Raw genomic sequence first — 14,691 nt, 5'->3', positions numbered from 1 at the left:
TTTCTGGTACTTTTGTGCCATGGATTTATATCACGAGACTGGATAGTTCGTGTTACTCATGTGTATAGGGAAGTAATCACCTAGTGGATGGGTTAGCAAACTATGCGTTTACTTTGCCATTAGGTTATCATGCTTTTGATTTGGTTACATCTTTTGTTGAATCTTTGTTGAATGCGGATTTATCAGGACCTGCGTGTCCTCGTTTTGTTAGATTGTAATTTTATTTTGAAGTTCTAATAATACAAACTAGGAGGTTTCCTCCTCGTCATTCACCAAAAAAACATAAATAAAAGGAAGTAAAATAAATGAGACAAGCATTGGGCATCAAGGAAATCGTAGGGGATTGATGTTCTATCTATCTAGGAAAGTCTAGGGTTAGTTTGTTTATCTCTAAGGCTCAGACTATGAAGCACAAAAGAACAAATAACTTATAGGTCCATCTTTTGATGTTGAGTGCATGGCAAGGGGCGGCGAACGAGACTTGTGGGCTGTCGTGAATGCTCTAGACTGGGCCGCCATGAAGGTTTCTGAACGGGCTGTCGCTAAAGCTCACTTGGTTACAAGTTTGTCTTCTCGTCAGTCTGTGACATGTTCTGGTAAATCGGGCATATCTTTCAATTGACTGAACGTAATAATTTGATTCCACTTTGAGAAGAAATATGACTCTTCCAGCTTTCCGTTGGCACAAAGATTGTCAAAATGTGAGTTCTAGAAGAATTTCAAAAGTTTCCCGTACTGTAATACTTTGAATCTGTCCTAAAGCGTGTTTTTCTTGTCTTTTGGTGCTTTTGCGTTAAAATCTGTAAAACCTTCTTCAAATCTAAAATATTTGATAATAGACCTTTTAGCATTGAAATCACATCAAACTCTTACTAAATGCATATGAAAACTATAACTAAAATGGACGAAATAACGATTTAATTATTCTTTATTAACTCCGAGCCTTCTTTATGGTAGGTTAACCTAAAGGGTTGATGGCCAGACAGGCTTCTCGCTAATCCACTTAACTGGGTGGTGCCAAATCACCCTCCTACATTTCCCACTAATGCATGCCTTCATATACCGTGCACCTTGGACCACCTTCATGCTCTTCATTAAGAAATCCCTATACAAATTAGTGTGAATTTGGGTAAACCAACATTGGTTTTTTTCTTTTGAGAAAGAACCAACATTGGTTTCATTCTTGCTTTAACAACATTGGTTATTATTACCTTTTAATCCCGAAACCAATTTTGGTTTTACCCAAAAACCGGTTAAATTGCCAAAAGAAGCAGACGCCAATTCCAAACATCATCATCACCCATCGAGATGAGTCTTCTTCTCTCTTGTACCTCTGCTCGCACCTCCAATCTTTTATGTGCCTCCCAAAAGGTTCTCTCTTTCTATCTCTCTCTATACACATTTTGTTATATATGGTTTCATGAGTTTATAATATTTTGTTTTTCGAAAGGGCAATGGAAGAGGGAGAGAATGGAAAAACCCGATTCCTCTAATCCACAACAAAGATTTGAACTTTCTCGTCAAGAAGTTAGCTCCGCCACTCACGGCGGTTCTACTTGCTGTTTCGCCCATCTATTACCCTCCAGGTAAACCCAAATTTGATTCCTCGGACCAAAAGCTTCCACCTTTAGAGTGTTTGCTTTTTGATATAGACATTACAGAACAGCTCTTCACCTTTAAAGAATGTTTTCTTGTTGGAACTACTGCTATGGAATCTGGATTCTGCAATTGGAAACAACAATGTAATCAATGTATCCTTGAATTGCATCTGGAATTGAAGTAAGTTTTGAATGTGTTCATGAAAGTTTCTTGCTTTTGTTGGGTATTGTTGTGGTGTAGAATCTCTTGGGCAGACTTTGGATATACAAAGAGGGGCAACATTGTTTAATAGAGCTTGTATTGGGTGTCACGATACAGGTGGAAACATTATTCAACCAGTGAGTTAAAACACACTTAAACCAAAGGCTTATGAAACAGTTCTTCTCGTCTCTTGTCATCTTTCGATTCCCTTTGGAGTCAATAACCACACATTCTTTCCCTTTTTCCAGGGTGCAACGCTTTTCACAAGTGACCTCCAAAGGTAAAATAACTAATCCTCTACGCTGAAAGCTATGCTTTTGTGTGCATCTTTCAGATTCTCACAAGATATATTCGGTTAGACAGATCTTTGTCTCTTTAAGATTGGCAATGTTTTTGTTTTGTTTTACCTTGTAGAAATGGAGTTGATACCGAGGAAGAGATATTTCGGGTTACCTACTACGGAAAGGGAAGGATGCCGGTAAGATCTTCTTCAAGAACATCCTTGTATAAATCAAGAATGCCCTTCCATTTAGCTAAGTGATCTGAGATATGTCCGATGGTTTACTTCAGGGGTTTGGAGAGAAATGCACGCCAAGAGGACAATGTACCTTTGGACCGCGGTTGCAGGACGAAGAGATCAAGCTTCTGGCTGAATTTGTAAAGTTTCAAGCTGAGCAAGGTTGGCCAATTGTATCTACCGGTAGCGAATAGCAACAAAGATTAGTACAGTTCAGTTCCGTTAAATCTGAGTAAAAAAAATTGCAGCATTAGTTTGATATTCCTCTGTATCTATTATGTCTAAAACTCAGTTTATGGTGTGAAATGATATGAAAATCAGAACATCTACTTACATTTAAACCAATTGATCCATAAGGCTTCATCTACTTACATTTTATAACTATAACTTCTGGGAGGCTTCATTGCCATTGTTTATGCTCCAAGATGTTCTCGAGGTACAACAAAATTATAGGTGTTCATATTCCACCAATACAATACGCTCATAACTTTTGACTATAGCCCTTACAAATATGCTATCCTGAATATCTTTCCTCTGTAGAAAAATGCAGTGGAAAAGAATAATGATGTTACTCTAGAATCCTTGTGTATGTCATGAAGCATAACATTCACTCTTCATGGTTCTTGAGATCATCCGGTGAATGAGTTCGCTTTCTTTTCTTTGCGTCTGACTCACCTAACTGCAAAGAAAAGCCAATCTCATCACCCGAGCTACTAGTCTTAAGCGAAGACAGGTTTTTGGATTCGAGATTCTCTGGTCCATTACTTTTGTGATGGAGTGGGGATCCGTTGTTGCTTGAACTTGGAATGAACTGGTGTTCTTCGATCACGGCTGCTGATTCTAGCACGTCTTCTATTTGGAACTCTGGATGAATGTTTGAGTTCTCTTCTTCTCTAAGAACTTGCTGGACATTCAGGTTAATAGGCTCAAAGTTCTCACCCGTTTTACACCTTGAAATATTGCATACACCAGGAGACGATTCCACGATGGTGGAATCATTTGCTGCACACATAGTACCGTTTCTCTGTTCCAGCACCGCGGCTGCACTCAGCAAAAGAGACATTGAAGGAAACGCTGTATACTAAAAGCACCGCAAGAATACAATCTAAGGGATGACACTGACCTTGAAGACCCTCATTGGAAGTAATGATGTCAAGCTCAAGAAGATTAAGAACTCTACCAAGATCAACTCCACTTGTCCAATTCTCAGGTTGTTCCCCAACTTTTAGCTTCAACCGTCCCCTGTTTGCTGTTCCTCCCCAAATAATCCCAACAGGTCGCGGTTTCTCATTCTTCTCATCGCCCGCAGCCAACAGAATGAGGCTTCCACTATCACCCTCAAGATCAAAAGTCTGCTGGTTTTCACCAACAACAAGAAAATCAGTTAGGAAACAAATCCCTTTCTCGTCATTGTATTCCAACGCGTAAGCCATTATAGTCCCAGTGGTCAAACCAGAGCTTCTTCCAACTTTGATAACTTTTCTTCCTATTAGACTGTTAATTGGAGACTGTAGATCAGTAGCATGGATATCACCAATCTCACCAATCCCTTTGACAGTTGTGGTTACATTGTTCATGTTGAAGTCTTCGGCAAATGGAATGAAGGCTCCATCAGCTCGAACAAATGTTTCTGCAGAAAAGAGAGAAACCAATAATAAAAATTGTGCTACGCCATTATACATAAGAATTTATTCTATAGATTGTTACTGGGCTACCTGGGTTGGTTCCAGCGAAAATGCCATACCAAAGGTCATCAGTAATGAATGAAGTTGCTCTTTCCACTGCACCTAAGTAGACTCCGGGTCCGAGGCTAGGTGGCAATGGATGAAACATCTTCTGGCTTGGGTAGTCTAAATCAACTGCAACGTGCCGGTTTGTTAGGAAACCAACCTGTCTGATACCGGTTTTACTCTTTACAATTGCACCTAAGGTTCCATATGTCTCTTGACTAGCCACCTGCAATATGAGAAGCATAAGCATGTCTGTCAAATTAGTAAAAAAGTTACAGGGAGGTTGGTTACCTGTGAACCAGATCTAATAGACGAACCACCGCCTCTCAGATCATCAACAAGCTCTGTATACACCTGCTCTTTAGGCGTTTGCGCAGGTGCACCATAATATTGAAACTCAACAACATCTACATCACACCAAACTCCTCCAGGACCCTGTCAAAGTAAGATACTATAAAGTAAAAAAGGATTCTTCTACAATGTATTCCAACTTTGTAGTTTCTACACTACTAAAAGTTCCAATATCCACTCTTTACAGCACGAGCAATCAACTGAAAGTAAAGTAGCATAGGGAAGAGATAGCTCACCTCCAAGGCTGTAGGTAAACACTGAAGAGGGTTAAGCCATTGTTTGTGAACTTTCCGAGCAACAAAGACAAGAATAGCTGCAATATTTGTCAAAACACCTCGTCGAATCCGAAATCCAATAGCTGTACCGAGACTAAACCTCCTTAAATTCTTACTATGAAACGCTCTAATCATCATCAACTCAAGCAATGTAGTAGCTTTCTTCCCAGTAGGTAAACCGTCAAAAGTCTCAGGTAAAACCCCTTTCTGAAGATTTGCAAAATAGTTTGCTCTGTCTTCCGCTGAATCGTTCAACCGACTTGAAGTAGGCCAAGAGAAGTAAGCAGCAGCAGCACTGGTTTCAGGATGCTGACCGCCAGATGGAAACGGTTGAAGCGGTGATGAAGAAGCCATTTTTAAATGATTGCAACACTTTATATCCAAATCCAATGCAGACTCCACCGATTGAGATGATACAGAGTGATGAAATCTAAGGTCCAATCTTTTCCCTTCCATCTTCAACCTCTCTACTTACCACCAACCTACACTAAATTGAATCATGTACCTTGGTTAAACAGACTAAAGATTCAAAATAAAATAAACAAAGAACTCAGCTCATACTATGAGATCAAACCAAGGATAATAACACCAAAGTCTCAAGAACCCAATTAGCTTATGTATTGTAAAGGTTAGACCTTTACTGGAAAATTATGTGGAAGATTGAAACTTGTCATAAACCCAGATGAGGAAACATGAAAAGAGCTTAAGAAATTGAGTGAAACAACGGAGCAATTAATCAAAATCAAAAGAGAAACTTTGGAACTTTGTGGATGTATTCGAGAGAGAGGAGAAGAAAGAAGTAGTACTAACCGATCAGTAGTGTTGGATCTTTTGTCATGTGATGAATGAAGATCGTGTAGAGGAGATTGAGGGAAGAAGTGGTAATAATAGAGAGGAGGACCCAAAGAACTTTGGTTGAGCTTGAGAGTGGACGACGAAGACTTTTTTTTTTTTTTTTATCTCATAACCAAAATTGTAGGAAACAGCGACTCTTTTGTTTGGCAAATATATATTTTTTACGTTTTTTATTTTAAAAACAGTGTTTATTTGTATAATTTTTTAAGAAAAATTGTGTACTTTAATTAATTTTATATTTAATATTAATATAAAATAATAAAAAATATATATGTAGAGCTAAAAGAGAGAGTCAAATAAGGATCTTTTGTGTATAGAATTTGAATGTATAAATTATTGTTCAGTGATGGATGTCTAAATATAAGTTCAACATCCGGTTAAAATTTAACAAAAAGTTTATATTATATGGAATGTTAGTTATTTTTTAAAAATGTTGTAAAATTAAAATACAAAAACGAGTAAACGTTGGTATATTTAAACGAGTTTCTAAATAAAATCCATATATATTTGAAAAATTCAGTGAGTTCTGCCCAATTTTATAATCTACTAAAATACATAGACAAATAAACCTTTTTCATGTCCGGCTTTGACTCCGGCATGCGTTGGCCTCCTCGGCGATGTCATGTTCGGCTCTGTTTCCGGCATGCGTTAGTCTCCTCGGCAATGTTATGGTCGGCGAACGGTGGTTAATTCTGTTTTAAGTTCTTTTGTTTTTTGTTGTTGTGTTTCTTTTTGGGATGAATACTCTCTGCAATTCTTGAGTTGCAGATCCTTTGGTTTAATAGTTTAGGGTGTAGATCTACTTTCTTGAAGATTGAAGTTTTTTTTATTGAAGAAGAAGATTAAGAATTTAGCTATAGGTGAAGTCATATTCTCAGCAATTAGAACTCGCCTTTTTCTGTGGGTGTAGATCGAGAGTCCCTTGTTTGCCGACGATTTCGACCGGATTTGAAAGTTTTCCGGCGACTCTTCCTGCTGCCGGCGACCGGAGACTCCAGCCTCTTCGACTTAGCACATGTCATCTTCCATGTTCCTTTTGTGCCGCGTGTCTGGTGATTCACGATACACTTCAATCTTCATGGAAGGGTTTACAATCTGGGCTTGGGCTTTTAATGTTTGTTTTTTAGCTTATTAGGCTTTTTATTTTTTAGTCTGCCTATAGGGCTTTGGCCTTGTCTGTAACTTTGACTGGTTAATTTTGGCCTTATAACATAAATAAAAACAGTTGTGAAAAAAAAAAACTTATCGCTCTCTACAACAAGATTTATTGCAGTGATTGTATATTTCAATTTAAATTCTTGAAAGAAGCCGTTTAATCTACAGTAGAATCAAGAAATGGATAAAACATTCAACGATAATGTTTCCTTTTTAGTATATCTTCAAAAATGGTCTGATCACACTCAAACGTCATTAAGAGCTATCATGCTTTACACTCATTATCTCTCTCTCCTTTTCATCTTTTAACACAATAAGCATATCAAAAAGCTTTTCTCCAAGTGTTTCAACATTTAAGTTAATCTCCAAAATACAATCACTTTGCAAAATGTAGAACATTAGTAACATCACTTCCAACATTTTCACACAAGTATCAACTTTTAAACCAAAAAAAACAGAGACATGATTTGTCAATAAGGCTGTTATTTTTAGGACAGGAGATAAAACATTTGACATATGATGTATGATGTTTCATGAGGAGAATCTGTCGCGGTCATGAGGTGAAGAGTAGTCGATGTTCGGTCCGTGAGGGATGATTCCGAACGGGTTTATCGTAGGGTGGCTTCCGTAGTAATGTTGTTTAATGTGTTCCATGTTCACAGTGCTACTCATGCCCTTGATCTGGTAGATGTCTTTTATGTAGTTGAAGATATTCGGGTACTCCCTCAAGAGTCTCTTGTTGCATTTGAAGTGAACCGCATAAACCTGAAACACAAATAAGTGAACATGATGTCAAGAACCTGATGGGCTATGTATTGTAAACAAAGAAGAAAAGTTTAATCATATACCTCATCAAATCTTATGAGGGTGACGAATAATCTGATATCTGCTTCAGTGAAAGTGTTTCCGCAAATGTACCGCTGTTTCCGGAGTATTTCCTCACATCTATCTATTGCTTCATATAACTGGTTCACTGCCTGGTGAGAAAAAAGGTTAATATGGTGTAGACATTGAGAATGTACAGTTAGAGAGGACATTATACCTCATTGTAGGGTTCTTGTTTCCTAGCAAACCCACATTTATAAACACCATTGTTTATCCCATTGAAAACCCATTCATTAGTCTCATCGATTCTGTCTCTAAGATGAGAGGGATAAAGGTCGAGTGATGGGTTTTTCGCAATACCATTGAACTCAGTGTTGAACATTCGGATTATCTCTGAACTCTCATTGTTAACTACAGTCTTAAGCTTCTTATCCCACAGAATCTGACATAATAACAAAAACAAAACATTCAAGAAACAGGACAAGAGAGATTAGAGTTAGTTCACTAAGAGATGGAGAACTTACAGGAACAGTGTACTTCCCTTCATAGTTGGGGCTAGCAATCTCGTAGAGTTCTCTAACAGACTTTGCACCATTAAGATAGTCAGGCTCAGCTCCATGGAGCTCTGTATCAGGGAAAACCCATCCTCTATGGTCATCAGTTTCCTTGGTTCTTCCCCAAATGGAATGAACCGACTAATCAAATTCAAATACAACAAAAATGCTTCAGGTAACAAAAGTCTAATTCCATATTGAAAACAGCGAGATAGAGGAATATGAATTGTACTAACCGAGAAGCTGATTGCATCATCAAGGCCTTTGATCATCAAGTAAGAAAGACATCTACAAGCCCATGGACAAGCATAAGATATGTAAAGATAATATCTTCCTGATTCAGCTGGGAACTGAGAATGAGGATCTTGTGAAACAAAGCTGTGGAATGTTGATGCTGTTCTTACAAAAGCTCCAGATTCTGATGTCTCATCAACCCCTGACCTTGCCATTTTTTTCTTTTCTTTTTTGCTAATAATGAAACAATGGATACAAAAATCAATTTAATCTTGTATAATCTTCACATGATCAACCTCAATTTCCCTTAAAGAAAGGATCACAAAACAAATCCAAAATCTCAGATTCTTATACTATGCGTTCTTACCAATCTTCACATGAAAGGGTCACGAAACGAATTAAAACATCAAAAAGTTGAGAAATTTCGAGTAGGATTTTACTTAATCATCTTATTGGAGTCAGTAAATCATTAAACCTAAGACAAATAAAGATTCAAGAATCATCATGTTCATAGCCTTCAATTATGCTTTCTGCAATTGAACATTAACGGATCGTTCGACAAAGATCAAACCCAAAAATCAGGAAAAGGTCTAACACGATGGTGATTCGTAAAGATAGGAGAATAGGACAAAACCTGATCACAACGAATGATATGTACTTTGGAGTCGAAATGTCGCTGTTGTTGGAAATATGTGTTTTTTTTTTTTTGGCGATAAGATTAAGGGAAAAAAAAAAAAGTCAGCTTTAGTGGAAGATGGTTATGACGACGGATGTCTTCTTATAGTGGAGGAGAATTAGAGAATCAGAAAAAGGGACTTTGCCTTGCCTTTGTCGTCACTGCTTCGTCACACGCGACACGCCTCACGCCTCACGAGTTGACTTACCACCATCGAGTGTGATTACTTTTTGGACCGGTTTAAACCAGGTTATGGTTATTGTATGAATGGTACATTTTCTTACCGCATTATTGAGAAAACATCATTTTTGTTCTCATTACTAACATAAAATCTTGTACAAGACAACAACCATAAAGGGAAATCCTATAGAAACTTACCAAGTTTAAAGAAATTCATGTCAGGCATAGGCATAGGGGATATGAAGAGAACAAAGATAATTGTTGCAATTAAAGCCCTGAAGAATACAGTACTTCTCTAATCCCTAATTTTCTTCTTCTTCTTCTTCTTGGAGAGTTTGGTAGTAATCTTGAAACCTCTCTAACAATGGCGCCAACAAGAGCAAATTCGTTTCTGCAACATGAGTAGAAAACTGATTAGACGACCAAACACTAAGTCATACTACAAAACAAGAATTGGTTCAATGTTTCTTTATACATGTGTGCTTCCAAGGTCAAGTCTATCCTTCCTGTCATAATAGGCGACTTCAAGGATTCTTCCCAACTTTGAACCATCATTGGTTCCATAGAAAATCTCTCTTTTGTATCCCTAAAATGTATTCCAAACTCTCCCTCGAGTTTTCTAACTTCGTTTGTTTTCACGTTGTAGAACACGGGAATGACCACAAGTTTTCCTTCCTTTGCAAGCTTGTTCATCTTTACAAGCTCATTCAAGCACCCATTTGACCCCGGGTACCTCTTTGAGAATATGGCCAGCGCGATATTCGACTTCTCTATACTACTTGTCAATACTTCTTGTTGTTGTTGTTGTTGTTGTTTTTCTCTAGGGTTGCAGGTGTCTGTGAAGACATTGATCCCTGAGTCAGAGTCTCTCAACGCCCACACGAGATGCATGACAAAGTTGTCGCCAAGCTCGTCTTTACAAAAACTAACAAACACTTGTGAACGACCTGGTAGTCGGTCCAGCTCTGACATTAGAGGCTCAAAAGACGAGATGATGTTGTTTTGGGTCTGGTGGTCTTTGGATTGACCTGAAATATACACACACGCAAATATAAATAGATCTTACTAGCTAAAACTTTTTAAAACTCAAATCATATTTCACAAACAACATAATCACAAAGAACATCTTGCAAACAACCTTTTCTGTTGGAAGAACTCGGAAAATAATCTCTTTCCTTGCTTGACATTTCGATTAGAACTTTCTTCACCTCCTTAACGATTGACTCGACCAATTCCGACTCATCCCTATAGCATTACCAATCAGAATTGAGAAATGTTCTAAAATATTACAATTAGACTCATCCCTAGCACTTATATAGAGTGACTAATTACAGGTGCAGGCAGATGAACGCCACAATATTTTTGTAACTTATTATTCATATGACTAATGCAGAGGAAACCCTAAAGGTTAAAGGGGAACACCTGAATAAATATTTTTTGTTGTGTACGCTATAAACAATAACTCGAAGCCCTAAATGCAGAATTTGAGATAAATCGTAATCATTCATACCTGTGTCCTGCCAAAGTCAATCCAACCTTCTTAGGAATAGAGATCAAAGCTTCTTTCCATTTCTTGATCCTCTCAGGTTCACTCCGATACTCTCTCTCAAGATTCCTAAAATTGTCGCCAAAAGCTCCCAATAGTCTTTTACAGTTTGTAGCATCTAATCTATAGAAGATAGGAATAACGACGAGATTTTCTTGGTCCATCCGTTCCTTAATCTTCACTAATTCATCCAAACACCAACTCGATTCGGTGTACCTCTCGGACAAGATCGCAACCGCGACCCTTGATTCCTCGATCCTCCTGAAAAGATTATGTAAATCTCTACCTTTGACCTCGATCTCATCCGTGAAGACGTTGATCTTCGCGTCTCTCATGGCCTTCACGAGAAACCCAAGGAAGCTTTTACGCAGCTCGTCTCCTCTGTACTGTAGTTGATGAACACTTGGTGCTGCGGCGGAATATCTTCGTCGGAGAAGGAGGAAACCGCCATTGGAACCGGGATCGTCGTGGAACTTTAAGCTCTAATTGTTTTTTTCTTCTTTCTATGTGTATGTGGTGGATGACATTTTTTTTTGTAAAAGTCTTCGCTCCCAAGTCACTAGTTCAAGTTTGCATAAAGTCAACTTGACAAATAAAATAAAAGGTTTTCAGACCCTCTTTCTCCATTGCAAGACTTTTTTTTTTTTCGTTTCTTTTTCAACTTGTTTATTAACTTTTCTTTTTATTTTCCGGGTTTGGGTTTTGTTTATATAACTTACTAAAACTAAACGTGAAAATCAAAATTTTTAAAATATATATATTATGAGTAATATCATCCCAGAAAAATGATTGTATGTATAATTTATTTTCTAAATAAACCAAAAAAATTCCATAATTTGAGAATTTTTGGAGAAAATGTATATTGTACTAGTATTTTCCAGATTTTAGATTTTGAAACTAATTTAACTAGGTATTGATCCCCTCTAATATCGATGGGGAACTCATTTAGGGCTGTTATTGGGAGATGATTTCTAAATCCATAATCCATATGGAATTGTAAATTCTATAAATCAAAACACATGGATTTTGAAATAACATGTTTTATCATTGGATTTGAATCCTTCTATTTAACACTTTCAAATCCATTCAAATCTATTTAAAACATAATATGGATTTTGAAATCCAAAAACAAATCATTAAATGAATAACATGAGATTTTAAGAAGTATTTGTAAATCATAGAACCAATAACACATCATTTTGATAAGTATTTTAAAATCAATGATTGAATAACACATTATTTTTGTCAAGATTTTCAAATCCATTAAAATCATAGAACATATATCCCCCTCTTAATAAAAACTAGATTAGGGCCCGTGCTATAGCACGGGTTGAAATTCCTTTTATATGATTGTTTTTAATATAATTTATATGATTATTTTTAATAGTTTTTTTTGGATAAAATAGTATGCAATAAAATTATATGCTGAAATCATAGCCTATCTAGTCTTACATCTTGATCTGACAAAATCATCTCGAATGACATACCAACATCCTTGGAATAATGTGTCCAAGTATGCAGTATCTTAGCTTCAATACACCATAAATTTTTGTAGGGTTTCGGTTTATCGTAGTAAACTGAGAAACCATTGTTATTTTTTTTGTGTGTTTTCAGTATGAATATGAGTAATGTATTCTGGTGAAAGGAGATTTACATGATTTATATTGAAAGTTTGGAAAATTCTCATTAAGATTTAATTTTCAATTGGAGAATAAGATCTCGAAAATCACGATTAACTGTGATGAATTGCAAATATTTTATTCATTTTTTATGCATCATAGTATATTTTTATTATCTTTAATAAGTTTCTTAACAATGTGGTGTAGTAATAAAATCTGCCGAAAATAAATTTTGAATATTCTCTTTAAGTTTTTTGGAAACAACGTACTTCCGAAAATAAATTTCGGTTGCACCCACTGTTTATCTTGTAACTAATTAATCTATCAATTTAGAATATTCTCTTTAAGATTTTTTGTAACAAATTAATCTATCTATTTGGAATATCCCCTTTAAAATTTTCGGAAACAATCAAGGTTGTACCCACAATTTAACTTGTAACCAATTAATATATCAATTAATCTATAACCTATTTATAACCAACTTACTAAAATTATATAGTCTACAAAACAATGTTGTGTACTTCCGTTTTATTATATATGGGATTTTATTAAATGTTTTCTTTAATTATATATATTTATTAAATGATTTAATAATTAATCCAAATATACAATTTTTTGAAAATTCTTTATATATTGATCGAGAAATATTCTTAAAAATAGCTTTACTTTCACGTGTGATTAACGAAAACTTCATGTTGACTTGTCGTTCTCAAAGAGTTTTCTGTTCATTTAATTAATGTGTTACCCATTGACTAGAATATTTACAGATTTTGTCATTGATGTTTACACATATTTCACTGAATTATTTTGAACAAAATTATAATTAAAATATGCAATTGAGGGATACAAATCTTTACGATTAAATAAATAATGTTTAATGCTATAAACACAAGATAGGTAGTTGCATATTTTCAATAATATGTAATGTACTCAAATTGACATATTTTATTTAGTACTTTTTCTAATTCAATATTATATAAATAGTAGTAGCATACATTTATACATTTGAACATATATATACATATTCTTATGTTTAATACCACATAATTATATAGTTGAACATATTTATATGCAAATATTTATATGATAACATATGGCATCACCATATCTAAAGATTTCAAAAAATGTGAAAGTTTGAATAGACACAACTATTTGTAAAATACACATCTTTACAATGAACAAACGCAACTTTCTAAAGATACCCAACTTTCTAAAGACAAGCAACCATAGAATTTTTTTTTTTACAAAAAGACACAACTGTTATTAGCATTTATTCACATCACCATGTCATTTTAAGAGTGTTCCTCAATTAATATTTCTAATATCTTTGTAAATTTTTAATACAATTATTTTGAAAATGTATAGTGTCATATACAATGATTTCATATCATTATTTAAACAACAACAAAAATGAAGTGAAAAATAAAATAAATCTAAAACCAAATATTGAGTTAAAATTTATCTAATTAATATTAATTACATTTTTTCAATTAACTTTTTCTTCATAAGGTGATGTCATATGACACAAAAACATTTACATCTATAAATATATATAAGAATATATGATGTGGGAATAAACATAAGAATATAAGATGTTCAAATGTATAAATGCAGCAACTTATATTTATATAATATTAAAACTGAAAACGGAACTAAAATAAATATATTTTTTTGGTAAAAAAAGTTAAGTTTTATACCAAGTTTTCTGTTTTTTTTTTTCTGCTATACAATGTCGAAACAAGTTATTGAAGGGAAAACAACTAAAATAAAATATGTTGATACATAAAATCTTTTTTTAAAAATGCAACTACCTATCATATGTTTATAGCATAAATCAGTTTATTTAATCGTAAATATTTATATCCTTCAATTGCATATTTGAATTGTAATTTTGTGTTAGTTCATTGAGTGAAATATGTGTAAAATATGTGTAATGTTGTAATAAATATTTTATTACAATGAGTTCCCGTGATATCGCGGGGGCTCATAACCTAATATTGTATAAATTCATTCTTTTGTCAAAAGTTAAAAAAAAACATCTGAACACACTCACTTTTAATTCGATTGGTATTTTGGTTCGATTGATCATGATATAGCGCTTAAAGTCTTAAACCATGACATAGTGGCATAGTTCACAGAGTTTGATTGTCCGACTAACAAAGATGAAGGGGCCTCACCACGGAGAATCCTAGCAAAGAAATAATCGTGAATTTTTGGTTTGGGGATCTTTCAATTAAACAGGTTAAAATCATTTCTTTTAATATATTTTAATAATTAGAATATTAATCTAAATAAATGAAAATAATGTTTTTAGTAACTCAAACATGAATAAGATTTCAGTTACATAAGTGACAAGCTACATGAATAATGGTTA

General features: G+C 34.9%; 4 protein-coding genes across 11 annotated transcripts; 1 reads left to right on the top strand and 3 right to left on the bottom strand.

Annotated features, from left to right (window-relative positions):
• The first annotated feature begins 1,084 nt into the window (after positions 1-1,084).
• Positions 1,085-2,658, top strand: LOC104771699 (cytochrome c6, chloroplastic). Of its 3 annotated transcripts, XM_087505370.1 has the most exons (7): positions 1,089-1,371; positions 1,451-1,586; positions 1,667-1,742; positions 1,840-1,937; positions 2,049-2,080; positions 2,215-2,278; positions 2,371-2,658. In XM_087505370.1, the coding sequence occupies exons 1-7, from the start codon at positions 1,356-1,358 to the stop codon at positions 2,459-2,461; spliced, it is 513 nt and encodes a 170-aa protein (XP_087361496.1). In that variant the 5' UTR covers positions 1,089-1,355; the 3' UTR covers positions 2,462-2,658. The 3 variants fall into 3 exon arrangements, with proteins under 3 accessions (XP_087361497.1, XP_010494566.1, XP_087361496.1); XM_087505371.1 differs by lacking the exon at positions 1,667-1,742 and having other exon boundaries at positions 1,085-1,371; positions 1,854-1,937; XM_010496264.3 differs by lacking the exon at positions 1,667-1,742 and having other exon boundaries at positions 1,087-1,371.
• A 4-nt stretch (positions 2,659-2,662) lies between these two features.
• Positions 2,663-5,663, bottom strand: LOC104771698 (protein NARROW LEAF 1). Of its 6 annotated transcripts, none has more exons than XM_019242533.2 (7): positions 5,484-5,663; positions 4,635-5,155; positions 4,339-4,482; positions 4,033-4,273; positions 3,441-3,947; positions 3,083-3,358; positions 2,663-2,996 (listed from the first exon to the last, which is right to left on the bottom strand). In XM_019242533.2, the coding sequence occupies exons 2-7, from the start codon at positions 5,127-5,129 to the stop codon at positions 2,989-2,991; spliced, it is 1,671 nt and encodes a 556-aa protein (XP_019098078.2). In that variant the 5' UTR covers positions 5,130-5,155; positions 5,484-5,663; the 3' UTR covers positions 2,663-2,988. The 6 variants fall into 6 exon arrangements, with proteins under 6 accessions (XP_019098078.2, XP_087361494.1, XP_087361495.1 ...); XM_087505368.1 differs by having other exon boundaries at positions 4,635-5,160; positions 5,484-5,652; XM_087505369.1 differs by having other exon boundaries at positions 5,309-5,596.
• A 1,340-nt stretch (positions 5,664-7,003) lies between these two features.
• LOC104771697 (uncharacterized) lies at positions 7,004-9,209 on the bottom strand. Its single transcript, XM_010496260.3, has 6 exons — positions 8,931-9,209; positions 8,299-8,530; positions 8,033-8,203; positions 7,726-7,950; positions 7,532-7,660; positions 7,004-7,448 (listed from the first exon to the last, which is right to left on the bottom strand). The coding sequence occupies exons 2-6, from the start codon at positions 8,509-8,511 to the stop codon at positions 7,215-7,217; spliced, it is 972 nt and encodes a 323-aa protein (XP_010494562.1). The 5' UTR covers positions 8,512-8,530; positions 8,931-9,209; the 3' UTR covers positions 7,004-7,214.
• Positions 9,210-9,263: 54 nt separating this feature from the next.
• Positions 9,264-11,239, bottom strand: LOC104771696 (uncharacterized). The gene is given in 6 exon segments (XM_019242103.2): positions 9,264-9,454; positions 9,456-9,543; positions 9,628-10,180; positions 10,291-10,397; positions 10,663-11,087; positions 11,090-11,239. Coding segments are annotated over 6 exon segments (1,317 nt in total). The 5' UTR covers positions 11,150-11,239; the 3' UTR covers positions 9,264-9,370.
• Positions 11,240-14,691: the final 3,452 nt, after the last annotated feature.

The sequence above is a fragment of the Camelina sativa genome, chromosome 20, assembly GCF_030686135.1.
Source record: "Camelina sativa cultivar CO46 ecotype springtype chromosome 20, ASM3068613v1".
Lineage (NCBI taxonomy): Eukaryota > Viridiplantae > Streptophyta > Magnoliopsida > Brassicales > Brassicaceae > Camelina > Camelina sativa.
Note: the sequence above shows the minus strand (reverse complement) of the source record. Positions and strands in the feature narration are given on the sequence as shown.

What these genes read in the sequence shown, in the direction of transcription:
- LOC104771699 (XM_010496264.3), top strand. Translation starts at nt 1,309, where the DNA reads ATGAGTCTTCTTCTCTCTTGTACCTCTGCTCGCACCTCCAATCTTTTA. An exon ending in GCCCATCTATTACCCTCCAG is followed by an intron (nt 1,587 to 1,839) that starts GTAAACCCAAAT and finishes GTTGTGGTGTAG; the next exon opens with AATCTCTTGGGCAGACTTTG. An exon ending in GTGGAAACATTATTCAACCA is followed by an intron (nt 1,938 to 2,048) that starts GTGAGTTAAAAC and finishes CCCTTTTTCCAG; the next exon opens with GGTGCAACGCTTTTCACAAG.
- LOC104771698 (XM_010496261.3), bottom strand. Translation starts at nt 5,129, where the DNA reads ATGGAAGGGAAAAGATTGGACCTTAGATTTCATCACTCTGTATCATCT. An exon ending in GTTTACCTACAGCCTTGGAG is followed by an intron (nt 4,483 to 4,634) that starts GTGAGCTATCTC and finishes TTACTTTGACAG; the next exon opens with GGTCCTGGAGGAGTTTGGTG. An exon ending in CTATTAGATCTGGTTCACAG is followed by an intron (nt 4,274 to 4,338) that starts GTAACCAACCTC and finishes CTCATATTGCAG; the next exon opens with GTGGCTAGTCAAGAGACATA.
- LOC104771697 (XM_010496260.3), bottom strand. Translation starts at nt 8,511, where the DNA reads ATGGCAAGGTCAGGGGTTGATGAGACATCAGAATCTGGAGCTTTTGTA. An exon ending in ATGATGCAATCAGCTTCTCG is followed by an intron (nt 8,204 to 8,298) that starts GTTAGTACAATT and finishes GAATTTGATTAG; the next exon opens with TCGGTTCATTCCATTTGGGG. An exon ending in AACAAGAACCCTACAATGAG is followed by an intron (nt 7,661 to 7,725) that starts GTATAATGTCCT and finishes TTTTCTCACCAG; the next exon opens with GCAGTGAACCAGTTATATGA.